The sequence below is a fragment of the Oncorhynchus clarkii genome, chromosome 16 (genome assembly GCF_045791955.1).
Source record: "Oncorhynchus clarkii lewisi isolate Uvic-CL-2024 chromosome 16, UVic_Ocla_1.0, whole genome shotgun sequence".
Taxonomy (NCBI): Eukaryota; Metazoa; Chordata; class Actinopteri; order Salmoniformes; family Salmonidae; genus Oncorhynchus; species Oncorhynchus clarkii.
In genome coordinates, this window is record NC_092162.1 from 31676047 (window position 1) to 31698755 (window position 22709).

Here is a 22709-nt window from a genome sequence, read left to right on the forward strand (position 1 = left end):
TCATTTTGTCTGTTTATTTATTGTTTCTATTGCATTGTCCACCACACTCTTTCCCTCACTGAGCTCTTTTTACGTTTTTTTTCCCCCAGAAGATAGGGACAGGTTAGGCCCATTAGTCTAACCATTTTCTCTACTTGATGCTACCGTACCCAGTACACGGCTTACCCTCTCCCATCCTATGACTAGGCACCTTGGAATCATCTGTGTCCCCGTCCATTCCGATTCTCTACCCTCAAAGTGTACACTCATTCACCCCCCACATGTATTTCATAATTGGATTGGTGCAAGTGAATTAATTTTAAATCTATGAGGGGCAATTCAAGGATACGATTGCACACTTCGGGAGAATCGGAATGTAGCCAATCTGTAACCATGTGATCATTTTGAACAGGAGGACTACATGTTATTTATTGTCAGGCCAAAGACTAAAGTCACGTTATAGTAGTCTCGTTCACCAGTTCACCTGGCACACGAGTCTACTATATACTGTAAGTCCTAAAGCCACATTATTTCACTTAATTTAGCTTATAACGTAGTACATTGGGTGTACCTTTCCGCCACAGTTGTCGAAGCACCTGCCAACAGGTACATTAAACTACACACATACCCATTTCACCTTTGACATTTTGGTAATGCTAAGAAAGGAAATAGGGGTTATGCATTATTCTGAAATAACAGGAAACAGGGACCCGGAGGCCTTCGTACCATGGAGCTAGTAACAGGACAGTCCTGATGAACGCTAACACATACTTGCACACTCTCACACAGGCACAGGCGCATGCACGCACACAGACACAGAGCTAGATAAAACTGTAGACACCATAACACCACCAGTAAGGGATTGACAGGCGATACATACATAGCATTGGCCCAGCATCACAATTGTTTTCATGAGCACAGAGTTAAGAAAGTGGTGACATACAAAGCACAAAATAACCGTTACAGTGGAAGAGTTTTGTTCATCAAACCATTGAAAGTTAAAGCAAGTTACGTAGACATTAAGGATAAAAAATAAAAATATAAGGGTGCAATTCATAAATGGATTCAAATCATTTATAAAACTTCAGCTGTGCTTGATTGAGCATGCCTTTTGCGATGGAACCAATAGAACCGTCCTTAAAGTGCAAGCCCCGCCCATCTGGCACTCAAGGCGGGCCGAAAAACAAATGCTCAAAGAATTTGAATGATTTAAAAAAAAAAAAGAATTTGAACCGACGTCTGGTGCAATGTGATTTCTCGTCTGACCAAATACGGTCAATTCCCTCTGCAATATAAGCCTGCAACCACAAGATGGTGCTCAATTCCATACAGTTGGCATTGTTTGAGTCAGTCAAAGAGATCAGACACTTGTTGGAACGAGCAGCCTTATCTGGTCTTCCCTTATCAAATTTCGAACTAACTTTATTTCTTGGAAGTGGCGAAAGTATCATTCCATGGATCACTCCTGTCAGATAGGGGAGGGGTGCTACATTGAGGGACAAGGAGTTGCAATACTGTCCGGACTAACTGGCAAGATGCCAGATGTTTGTGTAGCGATGGAACAAAAATGTATCACTTTGAGGCAAGTCTTGTTCATATGTATAATGGCACTATCTTTTTCATCCACGCCCATTCCTTTCAGTTGTGGCAGGCGGACGTCCCTTGAAAAAAAGTTATTGTGAATCACAAACCCTAGCTTCCACTGTCAGTCTTCAGTGGAAAGAAACGAGAATAGAAGCATGAATAAAAAAATATATACTTCACCGACACTTGTAAAACTGTTGGTACTCGGAACATTGAGATGAGACAATGCAAACCATTCCAAAAGTGTTTTTCTCTAGAATGTGACCATTTAACTTGTCGACTGGCAAACGTTGACTTGTCCTCCCTCTGTGTATGATTATCGTCAAAGTCACTCTCTATACTCTCGTATAAAAAGACCAAGATCATGGGATTGATATTCCTCTTCTGGAATGTCTTTCTGGGCAGGTGGTCGTTTCCACTCTTCTCACATCCTCTCCCTATACCTCCTTTACTTCCTCTCAAGGGTTATCCTAAACGATGGCGTCCCAGTCAAAGTCGTCCTGGATGTCGTTGGTGGGAAGCCTCCTCATCTGGTAGTGCCCGGGTGGCATCATGTGCTGCTGGTTCATCTGGTCATGGTGCCCTGAGAATGGAGGTAAACGTGTAAGGCAGCTGGACGCATGCACGCACACACACTACAAGAGGGTCTGAGTAGTTAGCAGTAGTACCTGTCACCGTGGAGCCTGCATTGCTCATGGGGGGCATGTGGGGGTAACCCGGGGGTCCCATCATTGAAGACATGTTCTGTCTGGAGTCCATGTACAGATTACCTACAGGAGATGAAGACATCCAACAGGAAGCAACAGTCATTCAGTTCTTACCTCACAACTCCATTGACCTATACACTGTTATAAGATCAGTAAAAGGAGACTTAGCTTTAAGCAATCCAACCCTTTCAGATCTATGGGACGCACGTCAGAGGTTGCCCTTAGGCATTAACCTAGGATCAGCTACCGTCCTCAATCCTGACAGTTACCATAGGGGAAATCACAAAACTTAACTTAGATCAGTGTCTAGTGAGGCAACGCCATCCTAATGGCCACTTACCCGTGTTGATGTGCTGGCTGGGCTTGCTGGTGTGCATGGGGTTGTGGCAGGTGGGCATGGGTGGCCCCTGTGGTGGGATGATCCCGGTGCGTGTGAAGAACTGGTTGATGGAGGAGCATAGGTCTGCTATCTGGGCCAGGTCCAGGGACCAGTTGTTCAGCTCCGCCTGCCTCATGCTCTCCTTCAGTCCTGTCATAGATACACAGACAGGGGGCCGTTCTCATTTCAATAGACCTTAGTGGTTTCCTCTTCTCCTAGTCTCCTTTCCCCCACCTGCACGACAATCATACCCATAGCATGATGCTGCCACCACAATACTTGAAAACAGAAGTGTTTCACTCTGTTGTATTTGATTCAAACCTGTAGTTTAATTTAGCCAATTCACATCCTTGTACTTTGTTTAGAACAATATCAAAATGCACTTAGACAATTCACATTGAAGTTAAGACTGTCATTATCTATCATATTTTCAGTGTCAAAGTTGCGATTGAGAAATAATTTCTTAACTGAACAAAAACAACATGTAATGTCTCATGAGCTGAAATAAAAGATCCCAGACATTTTTTTATATGCACAAAAAGCTTATTCCTCAACTTTTGTACACACATTTGTTTACATCCCTGTTAGTGAGCATTTCTCCTTTGCCAAGATAATCCATCCACCTGACAGGTGTGGCATATCAAGAAGCTGGTCAAAAAGCATGATCATTACACAGCTGCACCTTGTGCTGGGGACAATAAAAATGTGCAGTTGTCACAACATGATGCCACAGATGTCAAGTTGAGGGAGCGTGCAATTGGCATGCTGACTACAGGAATCTCCAGCTCCACCAGAGCTGATGCCAGATAATTTAATGTTAATTTCTCTACCATAAGCCACCTCCAAAGTAGTTTTAGAGAATTTGAATGTACGTCCAACCGGCCTCACGACCGCAGACCATGTGTTTTTTAAATATTTTTAAAAATCTTTATTTAACTAGGCAAGTCAGTTAAGAACAAATTCTTATTTTCAATGACGGCCTAGGAACAGTGGGTTAACTGCCTGTTCAGGTGCAGAATGACAGATTTGTACCTTGTCAGCTCGGGGATTTGAACTTGCAACCTTTCGGTTACTAGTCCAATGCTCTAACCACTAGACAGCTGATGAAACTGTTGGTTGGCACAAGCGAAGAATTTCTGCACAAACCATCAAACCATCTAAGTGAAGCTCATCTGAGTGCTTGTCATCCTCACGAGGGTCTTGACCTGACTGCAGTTCGGCATCGTAATAGACTTCAGTGGGCAAATGCTCACCTTTGATGGCCACTGGCACGCTTGTGAAGTGTGCTCTTCACGGCTGAATCCCGGTTTCAACTGTACCGGGCAGATGGCGTGTATGGTGTTGTGTGGGCGAGCGGTTTGCTGATGTCAACATTGTGAACCTCTCCAAGGTTTTGGAAAAAGTGGTTGCCGTACAGCTCCAGGATCATCCCAATCGAAACAACCTGTTTGAGAAATTCCAGTATTTGCACACAATGCAAATAGTCTGGGTAACCATTTGCTTACCTGTTCAGGAATCTTATGGCTTGGGGGTAAAAACTGTTGAGAAGCCTTTTTGTCCTAGACTTGGCACTCCGGTACCGCTTGCCATGCGGTAGTAGAGAGAACAGTCTATGACTGGGGTGGCTGGGGTCTTTGACAATATTTAGGGCCTTCCTCTGACACCGCCTGGTGTAGAGGTCCTGGATGGCAGGCAGCTTTGCCCCAGTGATGTACTGGGCCGTACGCATTACCCTCTGAAGTGCCTTGCGGTCGGAGGCCGAGCAATTGCCATACCAGGCAGTGATGCAACCGGTCAGGATGCTTTCGATGTTGCAGCTGTAAAACCTTTTGAGGATCTCAGGACCCATGCCAAATCTTTTTAGTTTCCTGAGGGGGAATAGGCTTTGTCGTGCCCTCTTCACGACTGACTTGGTGTGTTTGGACCAATCTAGTTTGTTGTTGATGTGGACACCAAGGAATTTGAACCTCTTAACCTGCTCCACTACATCCCGGTTGATGAGAATGGGGACGTGCTCGGTGCTCCTTTTCCTGTAGTCCACAATCTCCTTAGTCTTGGTTACGTTGAGGGATAGGTTGTTATTCTGGCACCACGCGGCCAGGTCTCTGACCTCCTCCCTATATGCTGTACCGTCGTTGTAGGTGATCAGGCCTACCACTATTGTGTCGTCAGCAAACTTGATGGCGTTGGAGTCGTGCCTGGCCATGCAGTCGTGGGTGAACAGGGAGTACAGGAGGGGACTGAGCATGCACCCCTGGGGAGCTCAAGGGGTTGAGGATCAGCGTGGCAGATGTGTTGCTACCTACCCTCACCACCTGGGGGCAGCCTGTCAGGAAGTCCAGGATCCAGTTGAAGAGGGTGGTCCCAGGATCCTTAGCTTGGTGATGAGCTTTGAGGGTACTATGGTGTTGACTACAGCTCAGGGTTCAATGAACATTCTCACATGGGTGTTCCTTTCGTTGCAGGTGGGAAAGGGCAGTGTGGAGTGCAAAAGCGACTACGGTGGTCTGCTTGAAGCATGTTGGTATTACAGACTCGATTAGGGACATGTTGAAAATGTCAGTGAAGACACCTGCCAGTTGGTCAGCACATGCCCGGAGCACACGTCCTGGTAATCCATCTAGCCCCACAGCCTTGTGTATGTTGACCTGTTTAAAGGTCTTACTCACGTTGGCTATGGAGAGCGTGATCACACAGTCGTCCGGAACTTCTGATGCTCTCATGCATGCCTCAGTGTTGCTTGCCTCGAAGCGAGCATAGAAGTGATTTAGCTCATCTGGTAGGCTCGTGTCACTGGGCAGCTCGCGGCTGTGCTTCCCTTTGTAGTCTGTAATAGTTTGCAAGCCCTGCCACATTCAACGAGCATCAGAGCTGGTGTAGTAGGATTCAATCTTAGCCCTGTATTGACGCTTTGCCTGTTTAATGGTTCGTTGGCAGGGCATAGCAGGATTTCTTGTAAGCTTCCGGGTTAGAGTCCCGCACCTTGAAAGCGGCAGCTCTACCCTTTAGGTCAGTGTGAATGTTGCCTGTAATCCATGGCTTCTGGTTGGGGTATGTACGTACAGTCACTGTGGGGACGACGTCCTCAATGCACTTATTAATAAAGCCAGTGACTGATGTGGTGTATTCCGCAATGTCATCGGAAGAATCCCGGAACATGTTCTAGTCTGTGATTGCAAGGCAGTCCTGTAGCTTAGCATCTGCTTTATCTGACCATTTTTTTAATAGACCGAGTCACTGGTGCTTCCTGCTTTAATTTTTGCTTGTAAGCAGGAATCAGGAGGATAGAGTTGTGGTCAGATTTACCAAATGGAGGGCGAGGGAGAGCTTTGTACGCGTCTCTGTGTGTGGAGTACAGGTGATCTAGAATTTTTTTCCCTCTGGTTGCACATTTAACATGTTGATAGAGATTTGGTAGAACTGATAAGTTTCCCTGCATTAAAGTCTCTGACCACTAGGAGTGCCGCCTCTGGGTGAGTGGTTTCCTCTTTGCTTATTTCCTTATACAGATGACTGAGTGCGGTTCCAGCATCTGTCTGTGGTGGTAAATAAACAGCCCACGAGAAGTATAGCTGAGAACTCTCTAGGCACGTAGTGTGGCCTGCAGTTTATCACAATACACTCTACTTTAGGCAAGACTTCCTTAGATTTCGTGCACCAGCTGTTTACAAATATGCATAGACCGCCCCTGGTCTTTTCGGAGTGTGCTGTTCTATCCTGCCGGTGCAGCGTGTATACCGCTAGCTGAATATCCATGTCGTCATTTAGCCACGATTCCGTGAAGCAAAGGATATTACAGTTTTTGATCTCCCTTGGTAGGATAGTCGTGATCTTACCTCGTCTAGTTTATTGTCCAACGATTGGAAGTTGGCGAGTAATATTGACGGTAATGGTAGCTTTCCTAGTTGTCTTCTGCGGGTCCAGACGAGGCATCCGGCTCTTCGTCCTCTGCGTCGCTTCCTTTTGCGAATAATTGGGATGTCTGCCCTGTGGGGTGTTTGGAGAATATCGTGTGAGTCCTGCTTGCTGCTGTTGTTGAAGAAATCTTCATGTACTCCGAGGTGAGTGATCGCTGTCCTGATATCCAGAAGCTCTTTTCTTCCGTAATGCAGAAACATTATGTACAAAATAATTTACAAATATCGCGAAAAACCCCCACATAATAGCACAATTGGTTAGGATACCGTAAAACGGCGGCCATCTCCTCCTCCTCCTTCCATTCCATTGCTATGCTGATGACACTCAGCTGTATGTAAAAACTGCCCCAAGTCCCTCTGCTGCGTGTGCCTGTCTGAACACCTGCCTTGAGTAGGGATGGCAATTTGAAATCATTTAATACAACATTTTCAGATACCCGGTTACTCAAATCGATGTAAAGAAGCTAGCTAAGATAGCTAGCCGAGGCTATTTGGCTGCACTCCCCATCCTTGTCTACAGCAACTCCATTCAGATTAAACAGCCTACCTGTCGGTTGCTCATTGTAGCATACCCCTTCCATTTAGCTAACTTAATGCCATAATTTTAACTCGGTTGCATTGATTAGAGATCTACCAAGTCATGTTGCTACACATGGAGCCTCTGACCAGTGCCAACAATAAGCTACTGTACATGCAGTTCAGCACTCACCAATAACCCACCTCACCATTGCAGGCCAGAATATTGATCTCATCCTCAGTCTAAAATCTGGGTGTTAAGCTCGACTCCTCTCTGACCTTTGACGAGCACATAAAACATCTGTGCAAAGCATAATTCTTTCACCTTAATAACATTGCCAAACTCCGTCACACCATTGCTCAGAAGATCAACCACGTCTTTAGATGCCAGGATGGGGGCGAAGTGTTAGTGTTCATGCACTCATCAGGATCCTGGCAGCACTATTCTGAATATACTGGAGCTTTTGGAGACTCCTGATCCCGATGAAGAGTGTAACAATTGTCCAGCTTGAGGAAACAAAGCATCTCTGGACTGGTTCCCCGTCTCAATCAGAATCAAGTTCAAAACACTCCTGCTAACATTGCATCAATTTTTTTAAAACCTTTATTTAACTAGGCAAGTAAGTTCATTTGTTTTTATTTTTATTATTTTGACGTCCTACCCATGGCAATGCCCCTCCATAGCTCAAAGAATTGTTCGTATCCCATAACCCCACCTGTAATCTCAGAGCGATAGCCTGCTCCTCTACGTTCAAGCTTTGCCCCATGGGGGAAAAAAAATATCTGCTTTCTGCTCGACTGCCCCCCGCCTCTGGAATGCACTCTCGGACCACCTGTAGGCATCAGACTCCCTTAAAAACACTCCTCGTTAGGAAGGCCTTCATTAGATATTGCTGTGTTCCTTGTTGTCCTTGACCCTTGTACCGTCAGCTATGTTCTTTGTGTAAGATTCCCTGCCTAGTTGTGTCCTTTGTCTATGTCTTGTTTTTATTTATTGTAATGCAGTCACTGTAGGACTTTGAGAAAGTTTTTCAATGAAAAGTGAGTTATAAATTCAATGCATTATTATTATTAATCTTGAGTGTGACAGACGTTTTAAGAGCATTATACACATGGTGGTCCAAAGAAAGTGTTACCACCATTTCATTACTTTAGGATAATGCAAGTCTTTGTTACCTTGGAATGGAGAGAGGTCCACGTCAGCCCAATTGTAGCTGCTGGCAATGCGACAGCTCTCCTTCAGCCAGTCCAGGTTGGGGTACCAGTTGGCGGACAGACCTGCGCAGGCAGGCAGAAACAGACACACACCCTGCAGTGATTCCTCCCGATTTCTTCTAAGACAAATTATTTCAGGTAAGGGGAGTGGGTAATAGAGCTAAACAGACTAGGCAGGAAGACCCAACTAAGTAACGGTAGGGGAAATGTTAGTCTTGTCCACCAGCCAGCTCTCTATAACATTGTAGCAATTACCCTGGGGACGAGGTTAGGGAAATGTTGACAAGAGCACGGTGCTGTAATCAACAGAGTGACATTCAAGGACCAACAGAAGTAATGTCATGTTTGAGTCAGATGCAGTGATACTTTTGACCACAAGATGTAATTTCACGTCACAGACATTAGTGAAGAGGAATGATTTCCTGCCTTTCATCAAAAACCCAAATGGCAACACATTTGAAGCTGTGGATCTAAGACGGGGATTGCTTTTATTCATCCCAGCCACTGTGGAGGGAGAACTAACCCAGATAATGGAGCGTCTATTTGTATAGGGCTTTTCTCTGAGCAGAAAGCACAGTGCAGAGACACAGGAAAAACAAAGTCTAGGCAAATGAAAGACATCGGAAAGGTTCAGAAATGCCTGTCTCTGAATTTGTCAGCTTCACACAGCGTAATGCGAGTATGGGGAGTAGCAGATAAACAAACGACATACAGTGCCTTGCGAAAGTATTCGGCCCCCTTGAACTTTGCAACCTTTTGCCACATTTCAGGCTTCAAACATAAAGATATAAAACTGTATTTTTTTGTGAAGAATCAACAACAAGTGGGACACAATCATGAAGTGGAACGACATTTATTGGATATTTCAAACTTTTTTAACAAATCAAAAACTGAAAAATTGGGCGTGCAAAATTATTCAGCCCCTTTACTTTCAGTGCAGCAAACTCTCCAGAAGTTCAGTGAGGATCTCTGAATGATCCAATGTTGACCTAAATGACTAATGATGATAAATACAATCCACCTGTGTGTAATCAAGTCTCCGTATAAATGCACCTGCACTGTGATAGTCTCAGAGGTCCGTTAAAAGCGCAGAGAGCATCATGAAGAACAAGGAACACACCAGGCAGGTCCGAGATACTGTTGTGAAGAAGTTTAAAGCCGGATTTGGATACAAAACGATTTCCCAAGCTTTAAACATCCCAAGGAGCACTGTGCAAGCGATAATATTGAAATGGAAGGAGTATCAGACCACTGCAAATCTACCAAGACCTGGCCGTCCCTCTAAACTTTCAGCTCATACAAGGAGAAGACTGATCAGAGATGCAGCCAAGAGGCCCATGATCACTCTGGATGAACTGCAGAGATCTACAGCTAAGGTGGGAGACTCTGTCCATAGGACAACAATCAGTCGTATATTGCACAAATCTGGCCTTTATGGAAGAGTGGCAAGAAGAAAGCCATTTCTTAAAGATATCCATAAAAAGTGTCGTTTAAAGTTTGCCACAAGCCACCTGGGAGACACACCAAACATGTGGAGGAAGGTGCTCTGGTCAGATGAAACCAAAATTGAACTTTTTGGCAACAATGCAAAACGTTATGTTTGGCGTAAAAGCAACACAGCTCATCACCCTGAACACACCATCCCCACTGTCAAACATGGTGGTGTCAGCATCATGGTTTGGGCCTGCTTTTCTTTAGCAGGGACAGGGAAGATGGTTAAAATTGATGGGAAGATGGATGGAGCCAGATACAGGACCATTCTGGAAGAAAACCTGATGGAGTCTGCAAAAGACCTGAGACTGGGACGGAGATTTGTCTTCCAACAAGACAATGATCCAAAACATAAAGCAAAATCTACAATGGAATGGTTCAAAAATAAACATATCCAGGTGTTAGAATGGCCAAGTCAAAGTCCAGACCTGAATCCAATGGAGAATCTGTGGAAAGAACTGAAAACTGCTGTTCACAAATGCTCTCCATCCAACCTCACTGAGCTCGAGCTGTTTTGCAAGGAGGAATGGGAAAAAATGTCAGTCTCTCGATGTGCAAAACTGATAGAGACATACCCCAAGCGACTTACAGCTGTAATCGCAGCAAAAGGTGGCGCTACAAAGTATTAACTTAAGGGGGCTGAATAATTTTGCACGCCCAATTTTTCAGTTTTTGATTTGTTAAAAAAGTTTGAAATATCCAATAAATGTCGTTCCACTTCATGATTGTGTCCCACTTGTTGTTGATTCTTCACAAAAAAATACAGTTTTATATCTTTATGTTTGAAGCCTGAAATGTGGCAAAAGGTCGCAAAGTTCAAGGGGGCCGAATACTTTCGCAAGGCACTGTAGCTACAGTAACTTGCAAAAGTATTCATCCCCCTTGGCGTTTTTCCTATTTAAAAAAAAATTACAACCAGTAATTTAATGGATTTTAATTTGAATTTAATGGAATGGACATACACAAAATAGTCCAAATTGGTGAAGTGAAATGGAAAACATTACTTGTTTCAAAAAATGTAACTGAAAAGTGGTGCGTGCATATGTATTCACACCCTTTGCTATGAAGCCCCTAAATAAGATCTGGTACAACCAATTACCTTCAGAAGTCACAATTAGTTAAATAAAGTCCACCTGTGTGCAATCTAAGAGTCACTGTCACGTGGTCTCAGTTTAAATATGTACACACACACACACACACGCCTGTTCTGAAAGGCCCCAGAGTCTGCAACACCACTACGCAAGGGGCACCACCAACCTAGCGACACCGTGGAGACCAAGGAGCTCTCTAAACAGGTCAGGGACAAAGTTGTGGAGAAGTACAGATCAGGGTTGGGTTATAAAAAAATATCAGAAACGTTGAACATCCCACACTTCACCAATTTGGACTATTTTGTGTATGTCCATTCCATTAAATTCAAATTAAAATCCATTAAATTACTGGTTGTAATTTTTTTTAAAATAGGAAAAACGCCAAGGGGGATGAATACTTTTGCAAGTTAAATCCATTATTTTTTTTAAAAAATGGAAAGAATATGGCACTACAACAAACCTGCCAAGAAAGGGTTTCCAACCAAAACTCATGGACCAGGCAAGGAGGGCATTAATCAGCAGTGCAACAAAGAAACCAAAGATAACCCTGAAGGAGCTGCAAAGCTCCACAGCGGGGATTGGAATATCTGTCCATAGGACCACTTGAAGCCGTACACTCCACAGAGCTGGGCTTTACGGAAGAGTGGCCAGAAAAAAAGCCGTTGCTTACAGAAAAAAAATAAGCAAACACGTTTGGTGTTCGCCAAAAGGCATGTCAGAAACTCCCCAAACATGTGGATGAAGGTACTCTGGTCAGATGAGACAAATTTAGCTTTTTGGCCATCAAGAAAAACATTGTCTGGCGCAATCCCAACACCTCACATCACCCCAAGAACCACATCCCCATAGTGAAGCATGGTGGTGGCAGCATCATGCTGTGGGGATGTTTTTCCATCAGCAGGGACTGGGAAACTAGTCAGAATTGAAGCAATGATGGATGGCGCTAAATGCAGGGAAATCCTTGAGGGAATCCTGTTTCAGTCTTCCAGAGATTTGAGACTGGGTCGGAGGTTCACCTTCCAGCAGGACAATGCCCCTGCTTTCTGCTAAAGCAACACTAGAGCAGTTTAAGGGGAAACATTTAAATGTATTGGAAAGGCATAGTCAAAGCACAGACCTCAATCCAATTGAGAATCTGTGGTATGACTTAAAATGGCTGTACACCAGCAGAACCCATTCAACGTGAAGGAGCTAGAGCAGTTTTGCCTTGAAGAATGGGCAAAAATCCCAGTGGCTAGATGTGCCAAGCTTATAGAGACATACCCCAAGAGACTTGCAGCTGTAATTGCTGCAAAAGGTGGCTCTACAAAATATTGACTTTGGGGGAGGCGGGGGGGTGAATAGTTATGCAGGCTCAAGTTTCCTGTTTTGTCTTATTTCTTGTCTGTTTCACAATAAAAAATGGTAGGCATGTTGTGTAAATCAAATGATACAAACCCCCCCAAAAAGTCATTTTAATTCCAGGTTGTAAGGCAACAAAATAGGAAAAATGCCAAGTGGGGTGAATACTTTCACAAGCCACTGTAATATAATCAGTGTTGGAGAGTATGGAACTACATTTCGTTCAACTTGCTACATTATGCAGTAGCTTGATGGTAGTTCAACTACATTCAAATCTAGGTCCTGTTTTCAGTAGTTAATTACTTCTTTTTTTTACCATGTACCACTGGAACTACACACTACTGTTTTACCATGTAGCAGTGTAGATAACGACTAGATCTGGGCAATGTAGAATTTCCTTTTTCTGTATCAGACCTGCTTAATTCTCACTTTAAACAGTTTGTGTTTAATAGGCTAAATTACACTTTCTGTTAACATATGATCCCAAAGTGTTCTGTTCTTGCAATTTATAGTCTGACATTTCAGATTTTGATATGACCATCTTTCAAAGTAGTTTAAAAAGTAGTTTACTACATCCAAAGTAAACAATATTTTTCTTAGGGGTCGCTTTAGTGCAGTTTAACTTCTTACAGTGTTTAGTAATTGGTAGCTTGATAAACTATTTTCAGAGTAGCTTCCCCAACACTGAATATAAAGGAATCCATGTAGATATCAATGCTATATATAGTAATGGACTAGCATTTAAGAATAGTCACTGTTCCTGAGGCCTGCCTGTAACTCCAGAGACACCACAACGATGAACAGCTAAAAGCTGAGCGTGACCATCCTATCGCTTGCTGTCGCAACGTATGTTATAGCAACCACTGCTGGGTGACGACAAGTGGTGGTTGTTTGAGCTGATGATTGAACATATAGAATTGGCGGGAAATTAACAAAAAACTATGACCAGTAGTCTAGCCAGAGGCACTCTGCTGTCCATTGTTTGGGTGTGTTTGCACTCTGATAGTACAGTAGTGTGTAGTGTGCACTGTACTGTCGTGTCTTACAAGTGTTAGTGCAGGTCATCTGTGGTGGCTTGCCAGTATGGTGCTGGGACTGCTGCCCACTGTTGGGGTGCTGGCTGTGTTGAGGGTGCTGCCCATGTTGAGTGTTCGGATGAGGTTGATGTTGGTTGTGAGTCACGTGGGGAGAGAGGTGCTGTGAGAGAGGCGGGTGGTGGTGGGGGTGGTTATGAACGTGACCGTGGTTGTGTTGGTGGCTGTGGGCACTGTTGCTGCTGCCCACACAGGGGGGGTGCTGATAGGAGCACGACGTCCGCGGCTGCTGGCTCAATTCACTGGGCATACCCGTGATACCTGCAGAGCCAAACACACACAAGGACAGACAGACAATTAACTAACCATTCTGCCTACCTGTAAATCATTTTGCTTATGCATTTTCCTTGACTCTCCTCTTTTTCTTCAGTGTTTGTTGTTTGCAGTAACGTCTTTGTTGTAAAATTGCAAACAGACATGGCAGTTTCACCATTAAGGATTCCAGCTTTAAACTGTTCATAACAAAACAAAATGTTACTATAGTGCAGCATGTGACTGACAGCTGCAGAGATGTTGCCTCTAATAAATAATACTGAAGCAAACCAGAGGGATTTCTTTCGGATGGTTTAAGGGAATTTACTCTTAAAATAGAATGGAACACAGAGCGGCAATTTCTTCATACAAAAGTGCACAGATTGGTGGAAAAAAAATACCATAAACCTAATCTTAATATGGCAGCATGATTTAATTTGTAACATTTAAATGTATATAACATTAAGGAGGCGATTTATTTAACTCGACCAAAGTTCACCAAACCGAGCAATGCATAAATAGTTGCCTCCTTAAATGAATGCACAGTAACGGTACACATATTTTATATTCTGAATACATTTGACTGCACTGGGCCTTTAACCTCAGTCATTGTATCATCTAAAATCCAAAGTGCTGGAGTACTTACCTGACAACTCAAACTGAATTTATCCTCTGCTCTATCATTCGCTACATACTTCAGTCTGAGACTGCCATAATTGAAGTTGTTTGAGGTTGCGTCAAAATGAGGGGTGTTGTACAAAAAAAAGTAATCAGCGATTGGATGATCTCTAACCAATCAGAGTATCAAAGCCAATGATTAACGTTCAAAATGCTGCTTTAGTCAAGTGTGTTATGGCTCTGGCCCAACACATCAGTTTCTGGGACCAATCACATCTAGAAAGGATTTCCATTCTAGAAATTGCCTGGAAGGCAGACTCATTGCGGAGAAGAAACTATTGTCCATGGGCGTAGTGTAGCGTTTGGCCCGAGCAAGGAGTTTGGGAAGCCAAGCAACTGGAGTACAGAGCCAAAACAACAACAAAATGTGTCAACTACTTTAGGACCTCACTGTATGTGTTTTTTGAATGATAAATGTCCCATATTGTATGGTGGGAGTACAACAAACAGCCAATTCATAAAAAAGGGTCTTGGACCTTATACACTTGCAGGATGGAGCGCTATCGTTGCAGTGCCATTCCAGCCATTGGGTTTCAATGCTCCCTAGAATCTGTGTTATTTATTCTCGTAGTGATGTATATTTGTTAAGTTTTGATATTTCATAATTGTATTGCTGTACACAATTCAGCTCGTTTCTGCGACTTAAATCATTTTTAAAAAGGTTGATTTCAGGGAACAGTGAGACGATCGACAGAGCGTGTCCATGTCTGGGGTTAAAAAGGTGGGTCGTAATAGAAGCAGGAGGAAGGCTGTTGACCCAATAGGAAGCTGCAGGAAGCAATTACAGAGAAGCGTCACAATCTAATTAGCAAGTTTCAAAGCTACTCCCACAGCCACTGCACTTTTCTCCACTCAAGTGTCAATACAATGTTTTGTTTTTCTCCAAATTCGCCTCGCTCGTTTGACTGAGTAACGCAACGATTGTAGATATGTGGCACAATTCATTATTTGTATATGCAAGTACAAAAGAGGAATACACACAAATGCTTTTATTAACATAAGTGTCCAATCTGTGGTGTAGGATATTATTTTATAGGTTAGCTAAAAGTACGGTAATCATTCCCACTGGTGTTAGCCATACTGTTTTCTCATCAACCGGATATGACGTTAGCTGTGCACGTGCTTGTTTTCTTTCAAATACTTTGAAGACGCTTGATTGGTTGCAAAATGCACCCATCTGTCACACCAAGCAGGCTCATCGAAAACACTTTCAACCCCGGTCCGCTTCAGAGTACTGTTTCCCATGACCCACCTTGCTGGCTGAAGGACTGCTGAAAGACAGACTTATAGAGGTTTTGGAACGAGACACTGAGGTCCTCGAAATCAGAGAAGAGGAGCTGCTTGTCCTGCTCGGCCACACTGCACTGGGGTTGGGGAGGAGGAGAGGGAAGGGGAGGAGGCTGCTGTAGACTCAGAGACTGGGAGGGCTCCAAGTTACTACTGACCTACAGAGAGATAGAAAGAGAGACAGTCACTTATTTTCATTACTTTAGGTCCAATCACTAAAAAGGCTGAATTCTAACTTGAGATATCCACGCTGTCTGTTTTGGGCATGGTAATGGTAAACGCGTGTTCAGTATCCCTGTCTCCTGATGGTCATTCACCCTTCTAACCCGAGCGCCCAGGCCGATTGTACCTACAGTATAGTCATGGGCGCCTGACTGTCTTAAAGTGGTGATACAAATATATATTTTTTATTTTTAGGGTTTGCCACAAATTATATTGAAATCGAGTACTCAAAAAAATCCTGTGGGTTTTCAATATATATATATATATATCCTGGAGATCTACTCAAATCAAATCAAATTTATTTATATAGTGCTTCGTACATCAGCTGAAATCTCAAAGTGCTGTACAGAAACCCAGCCTATAACCCCAAACAGCAAGCAATGCAGGTGTAGAAGCAGGTTTTCATTCCAGCCCTAATTTAGCTTATCTGATTCTACTAGTTAAGGTCTTGTTGAGCAGCTAATAATAATAATAATAATAATAATAATAATAATAATCCAGTGTGTTGAATTAGGTTTCAACTGAAAACCCACAGGATGGTAGATCTCCAGGAAGAGGGTTAGGCAGCCCTGGTGTGTGTGTGTGTGTATATACGCTGCTCAAAAAAATAAAAGGGAACACAAACAACACAATGTAACTCCAAGTCAATCACACTTCTGTGAAATCAAACTGTCCACTTAGGAATCAACACTGATTGACAATAAATGTCACATGCTGTTGTGCAAATGGAATAGACAACAGGTGGAAATTATAGGCAATTAGCAAGACACCCCCAATAAAGGAGTGGTTCTGCAGGTGATAATTACAGACCACTTCTCAGTTCCTATGCTTCCTGGCTGATGTTTTGGTCACTTGAATGCTGGCGGTGCTTTCACTCTAGTGGTAGCATGAGACTGAGTCTACAACTCACACAAGTGGCTCAGGTAGTGCAGCTCATCCAGGATGACACATCAATGCGAGCTGTGGCAAGAAGGTTTGCTGTGTCTGTCAGCATAGTGTCCAGAGCATGGAGGCGCTACCAGGAGACAGGCCAGTATATCAGGAGACGTGGAGGAGGCCGTAGGAGGGCAACAACCCAGCAGCAGGACCGCTACCTCCGCCTTTGTGCAAGGAGGAGCAGGAGGAGCACTGCCAGAGCCCTGCAAAATTACCTCCAGCAGGCCACAAATGTGCATGTGTCTGCTCAAACGGTCAGAAACAGACTCCATGAGGGTGGTATGAGGGCCCGACGTCCACAGGTGGGGGTTGTGCTTACAGCCCAACACCGTGCAGGACGTTTGGCATTTGCCAGAGAACACCAAGATTGGCAAATTCGCCACTGGCGCCCTGTGCTCTTCACAGATGAAAGCAGGTTCACACTGAGCACATGTGACAGACGTGACAGTCTGGAGACGCCGTGGAGAACGTTCTGCTGCCAGCAGCAGCCTCTAGCATGACCGGTTTGGCGGTGGGTCAGTCATGGTGTGGGGTGGCATTTCTTTGGGGGGCCGCACAGCCTTCCATGTGCTCGCCAGAGGTAGCCTGACTGCCATTAGGTACCGAGATGAGATCCTCAGATCCCTTGTGAGACCATATGCTGGTGCGGTTGGCCCTGGGTTCCTTCTAATGCAAGACAATGCTAGACCTCATGTGGCTGGAGTGTGTCAGCAGTTCCTGCAAGAGGAAGGCATTGATGCTATGGACTGGCCCGCCCGTTCCCCAGACCTGAATCCAATTGAGCACATCTGGGACATCATGTCTTGCTCCATCCACCAACGCCACGTGGCACCAGACTGTCCAGGAGTTGGAGGATGCTTTAGTCCAGGTCTGGGAGGAGATCCCTCAGGAGATTAGCCGCCACCTCATCAGGAGCATGCCCAGGCGTTGTAGGGAGGTCATACAGGCACGTGGAGGCCACACACACTACTGAGCCTCATTTTGACTTGTTTTAAGGACATTACATCAAAGTTGGATCAGCCTGTAGTGTGGTTTTCCACTTTAATTTTGAGTGTGACTCCAAATCCAGACCTCCATGGGTTGATACATTTGATTTCCATTGATAATTTGTGTGATTTTGTTGTCAGCACATTCAACTATGTAAAGAAAAAAGTATTTAATAAGAATATTTCATTAATTCAGATCTAGGATATGTTATTTTAGTGTTCCCTTTATTTTTTTGAGCAGTGTGTATATACATATAACCTACAGGACAGTAGATCTCCAGGAGGAGGGTTGGGCAGCCCTGGTATATATATACAGTGCCTTGCGAAAGTATTCGGCCCCCTTGAACTTTGCGACCTTTTGCCACATTTCAGGCTTCAAACATAAAGATATAAAACTGTATTTTTTTGTGAAGAATCAACAACAAGTGGGACACAATCATGAAGTGGAACGACATTTATTGGATATTTCAAACTTTTTTAACAAATCAAAAACTGAAAAATTGGGCGTGCAAAATTATTCAGCCCCCTTAAGTTAATACTTTGTAGCGCCACCTTTTGCTGCGATTACAGCTGTAAGTCGCTTGGGGTATGTCTCTATCAGTTTTGCACATCGAGAGACTGACATTTTTTCCCATTCCTCCTTGCAAAACAGCTCGAGCTCAGTGAGGTTGGATGGAGAGCATTTGTGAACAGCAGTTTTCAGTTCTTTCCACAGATTCTCCATTGGATTCAGGTCTGGACTTTGACTTGGCCATTCTAACACCTGGATATGTTTATTTTTGAACCATTCCATTGTAGATTTTGCTTTATGTTTTGGATCATTGTCTTGTTGGAAGACAAATCTCCGTCCCAGTCTCAGGTCTTTTGCAGACTCCATCAGGTTTTCTTCCAGAATGGTCCTGTATCTGGCTCCATCCATCTTCCCATCAATTTGAACCATCTTCCCTGTCCCTGCTAAAGAAAAGCAGGCCCAAACCATGATGCTGACACCACCATGTTTGACAGTGGGGATGGTGTGTTCAGGGTGATGAGCTGTGTTGCTTTTACGCCAAACATAACGTTTTGCATTGTTGCCAAAAAGTTCAATTTTGGTTTCATCTGACCAGAGCACCTTCTTCCACATGTTTGGTGCGTCTCCCAGGTGGCTTGTGGCAAACTTTAAACGACACTTTTTATGGATATCTTTGGTATCTCTTATGGATATCTTGGTAGATTTGCAGTGGTCTCATACTCCTTCCATTTCAATATTATCGCTTGCACAGTGCTCCTTGGGATGTTTAAAGCTTGGGAAATCTTTTTGTATCCAAATCCGGCTTTAAACTTCTTCACAACAGTATCTCGGACCTGCCTGGTGTGTTCCTTGTTCTTCATGATGCTCTCTGCGCTTTTAACGGACCTCTGAGACTATCACAGTGCAGGTGCATTTATACGGAGACTTGATTACACACAGGTGGATTGTATTTATCATCATTAGTCATTTAGGTCAACATTGGATCATTCAGAGATCCTCACTGAACTTCTGGAGAGAGTTTGCTGCACTGAAAGTAAAGGGGCTGAATAATTTTGCACGCCCAATTTTTCAGTTTTTGATTTGTTAAAAAAGTTTGAAATATCCAATAAATGTCGTTCCACTTCATGATTGTGTCCCACTTGTTGTTGATTCTTCACAAAAAAATACAGTTTTATATCTTTATGTTTGAAGCCTGAAATGTGGCAAAAGGTTGCAAAGTTCAAGGGGGCCGAATACTTTCGCAAGGCACTGTATATAGCGGGGCAAAAAAGTATTTAGTCAGCCACCAATTGTGCAAGTTCTCCCACTTAAAAAGATGAGGCTTGTAATTTTCATCATAGGTACACTTCAACTATGACAGACAAAATAAGAGAAAAACAATCCAGAAAGTCACATTGTAGGATTTATGCAAATTATGGTGGAAAATAATGTGTGTGTGTGTGTGTGTGTGTGTGTGTGTGTGTGTGTGTGTGTGTGTGTTTATATATATATATATATAAAAAACATACAGGACAGTAGATCTCCGAGCACATTGTCTATGCCAGGTGAAATTGGGCCTCATTAGCTAGAAAACAGCTTAAACAAATGCAAATGCAGCTACTTTGCTATTATTCTGGCTGCACTTTTTGACGTGACTAAGTTAGCCATAGTTGGCTAGCTAGCAAGCAAGGGTTGGAACATTTAGAATCAACGACTGGGTCGCGTCCATAGATACAGGACAAAAATTGAATGACTGGGTCGTGTCTCTAGCTGGATACCGCCCAACCGTAGCTGGCAACTCCAATGGCCTCTTTTCCATTGTCTCCCTATTCCTCTTATAACTCTTGAATCAGTAGCCTAGCACAAAGCACGTCCCAGTAGTAGCAATATAGTTTGGCCACTTATTTTGAGCAATTCAAAATATATATATATATTCAAGGAAAGAAACACCTTGCTCTTGCTTGCTGGATATAAAGTAGGCTACCGTGTTCACAATGAACTGACAGGGAAGTTTGAATGGCGAGAGCTTCTCTGATGTGCTGTGATCACATTGCCTTCTGGTAAAAATGCAATAAACAGGAATCCTCTGTTCTCCCCACAACCAATGTTAAAATGTTTCCAATTAAGTTAGAACGGATTCTTAGTCTACTTTGCATAAACATTGATAGGATGATGTGAGGGTTATCGAATCACGATCAAATCCTTTGAACTCCTCGAGCTCATTAATGATAGAATGTTCAGAATTTAAGATTGCCGAAAGGCCAGTGTCTTTGGCAAATGGCAAGAAGCAGAATATAATAGCTGAACAGAAACAGCAACCAGACTAAGGAGGGTGGGGGGGCAGTGATTGGTAAACAAAAAGGTGCGCAGCTACCTCGCCCACTCAAAAAATGTCAATTTGAACAGTTTCTTCCAATGGTCCTAAGCAAAGAATTCAGTCAGGTTCACATTGTCTACTCAGTCACACAGACCCAATGACCTTTTCTGAAAACCAAAAAAAACAGATTGGTTTCCACACTGTGGCAAAAATAGTCTATTATGTACTAAGTCTTTGGGGTTATTTTCTTTGGCTGACACTACAGGCAAAGAGTCACAGTAGACAAACACCATAATGCCACAGGAGTGCCTTAGTATAAATAAACTGCCTGTGGCAATCCTGAGGGCACCGCAAGAGTTGAGGTGCTGGAAAGTATCTGTAGAATGGGAGGGGAAAGAGGAGACGAGCAACGGCATAAAGTTGCGTCTTAAACACGTTCAAGAACACAAAATACTGGGGCAGGTATTAGGGGATGGTTTCCCGGAAACCGGGAAACACACCACATGGTGTGTGCGACCTGGAATAGATCAGGGGTTGTGTGTAGTGACTGTGTCACAATGCCGCGGCCTCAGACAAACAATAACACAGCCTCAGACAAGCAGCATTGCCGCAATTACCACTGAGGTAGTGAGTCAGCAAACACTGATTCAAGACGAAGGTCAAGTACAGCAGTAAAGGTCGACAGATATAGTACTACATTATGAATCATAATACCCATAAAACCTAGCGTTCAAACAAGGAAATGGTTCCAATCGTTTTTCCATCATACATTTTTCCCATAGGGGATTTAAGAAACACTTAAAATAAGGGCTGTGTTTTGTGACGTTTTGATAAGTGACAAGCTAGGACAAGGTGACTTATCAATTTATTTTCCTGTATTTACCCTCCAAAAATGAAATGCTAATTAGCTGCTAATGTGGCATCATAAAGAACTACAAATGCCATGATGATCTGGACGAGATTGCCGAATTGAAGCAAAGGTAAGAATCTCTGGATTAACTAACTAATATTAGCTACATTTTGTAATTAATAAACTGGCAACATTTATTTAAATAACTAATTGTGTGAACGGTCTTTTGCAAGCTAGAGATGACGTGCAGGAGCTTGTAGGGATTTGTAGTCTTGCTTTGATACTAATTAGCATTTTTCAATCAGAGAGTAAATAGAGCCGACTATATTGATTAAAGTCTCCTTGTCCGAGAGAGATTTACATGGTTATCAAAACTTCATGCCATGGTAAGCCTACATGAAACACAGACCTTATTTTAAGTGTTCCTAAAATTCTCTATGGGAAAAATGAACGATGGAAAAACGATTGGAAACATTTCGCTGTGTGACCGCTAGATTTTATGGGACACAACCACTGTGGGGCTCTATAGCAACAATGGACAAATAAAATAAAATGAGCAGGGGGCTCTCAAAGCTACAATGAACAAAAATATAAACGCAACATGCAAAGTGTTGGTCCCATGTTTCATGAGCTGAAATAAATAAAATAAAAAATAAAAATCACAAAATGTTCCAGCTTAATGAAAAAAAAAAAATGCACAACTTTGTTTACATCCCTGGTAGTGAGCATTTCTCCCTGGCCAAGTTAATCCATCCACCTGAGAGTTGTGGCATATCAAGATGCTAATCAAACAGCATGATCATTACACAGGTGCACCTTGTGCTGGGGAAAATAAAAGGCCACTCTGAAATGTGCAGTTTTGTCACACAACACAATGCCACATATGTATCAAGTTTTGAGGGAGCATGCAATTGGCATGCAGACTGCAGGAATGTCCACCAGAGCTGTTTCCAGAGAATTGAATGTTAATTTGGCAGTGCGTCCAACCTGCCTCAACCACAGACCAAGTGCATGGCGTAGTGTGGTCGAGCGGTTTGTGGATGTGAACGTTGTGAACAGAGTGCCCCATGGTGGCGGTGGGGTTATGGTATGGGCAGGCATAAGCTACGGACAATGGAACACAATTGCATTTTATTGATGGCAATTTGAATGCACAGAGATAGCGTGACGAAATCCTGAGGCCCATTATCATACCATTCATCTGCCGCGATCACCTCATTTTTCAGCCCCATGTCGCAAGGACTTGTACACAATTCCTGGAAGTGGAAAATGTTCCAGTTCTTCCATGGCCTGCACTCACCAGACATATCAACCATTGAGCATGTTTGGGATGCTCTGGACCAACGTGTACGACAGAGTGTTCCAGTTCCCGGCAAT

At 43.4% G+C, this 22709-nt stretch overlaps 1 protein-coding gene across 4 annotated transcripts in view; it reads right to left on the reverse strand.

Annotated features, from left to right (window-relative positions):
• The window catches only part of LOC139368319 (forkhead box protein J3-like), a 102069-nt gene continuing 79360 nt past the window's right edge, over positions 1 to 22709 (reverse strand). For all 4 annotated transcript variants that reach the window (XM_071107071.1, XM_071107073.1, XM_071107070.1 and 1 more), the window contains 6 exons: positions 15497 to 15689; positions 13267 to 13575; positions 8259 to 8360; positions 2611 to 2799; positions 2232 to 2333; positions 1 to 2146 (listed from right to left, as the gene is read on the reverse strand). In XM_071107071.1, coding sequence (XP_070963172.1) covers positions 2034 to 2146; positions 2232 to 2333; positions 2611 to 2799; positions 8259 to 8360; positions 13267 to 13575; positions 15497 to 15689 — 1008 coding nt within the window. In that variant the 3' untranslated portion in view covers positions 1 to 2033. The remainder of the gene's footprint in view (positions 2147 to 2231; positions 2334 to 2610; positions 2800 to 8258; positions 8361 to 13266; positions 13576 to 15496; positions 15690 to 22709) is intronic.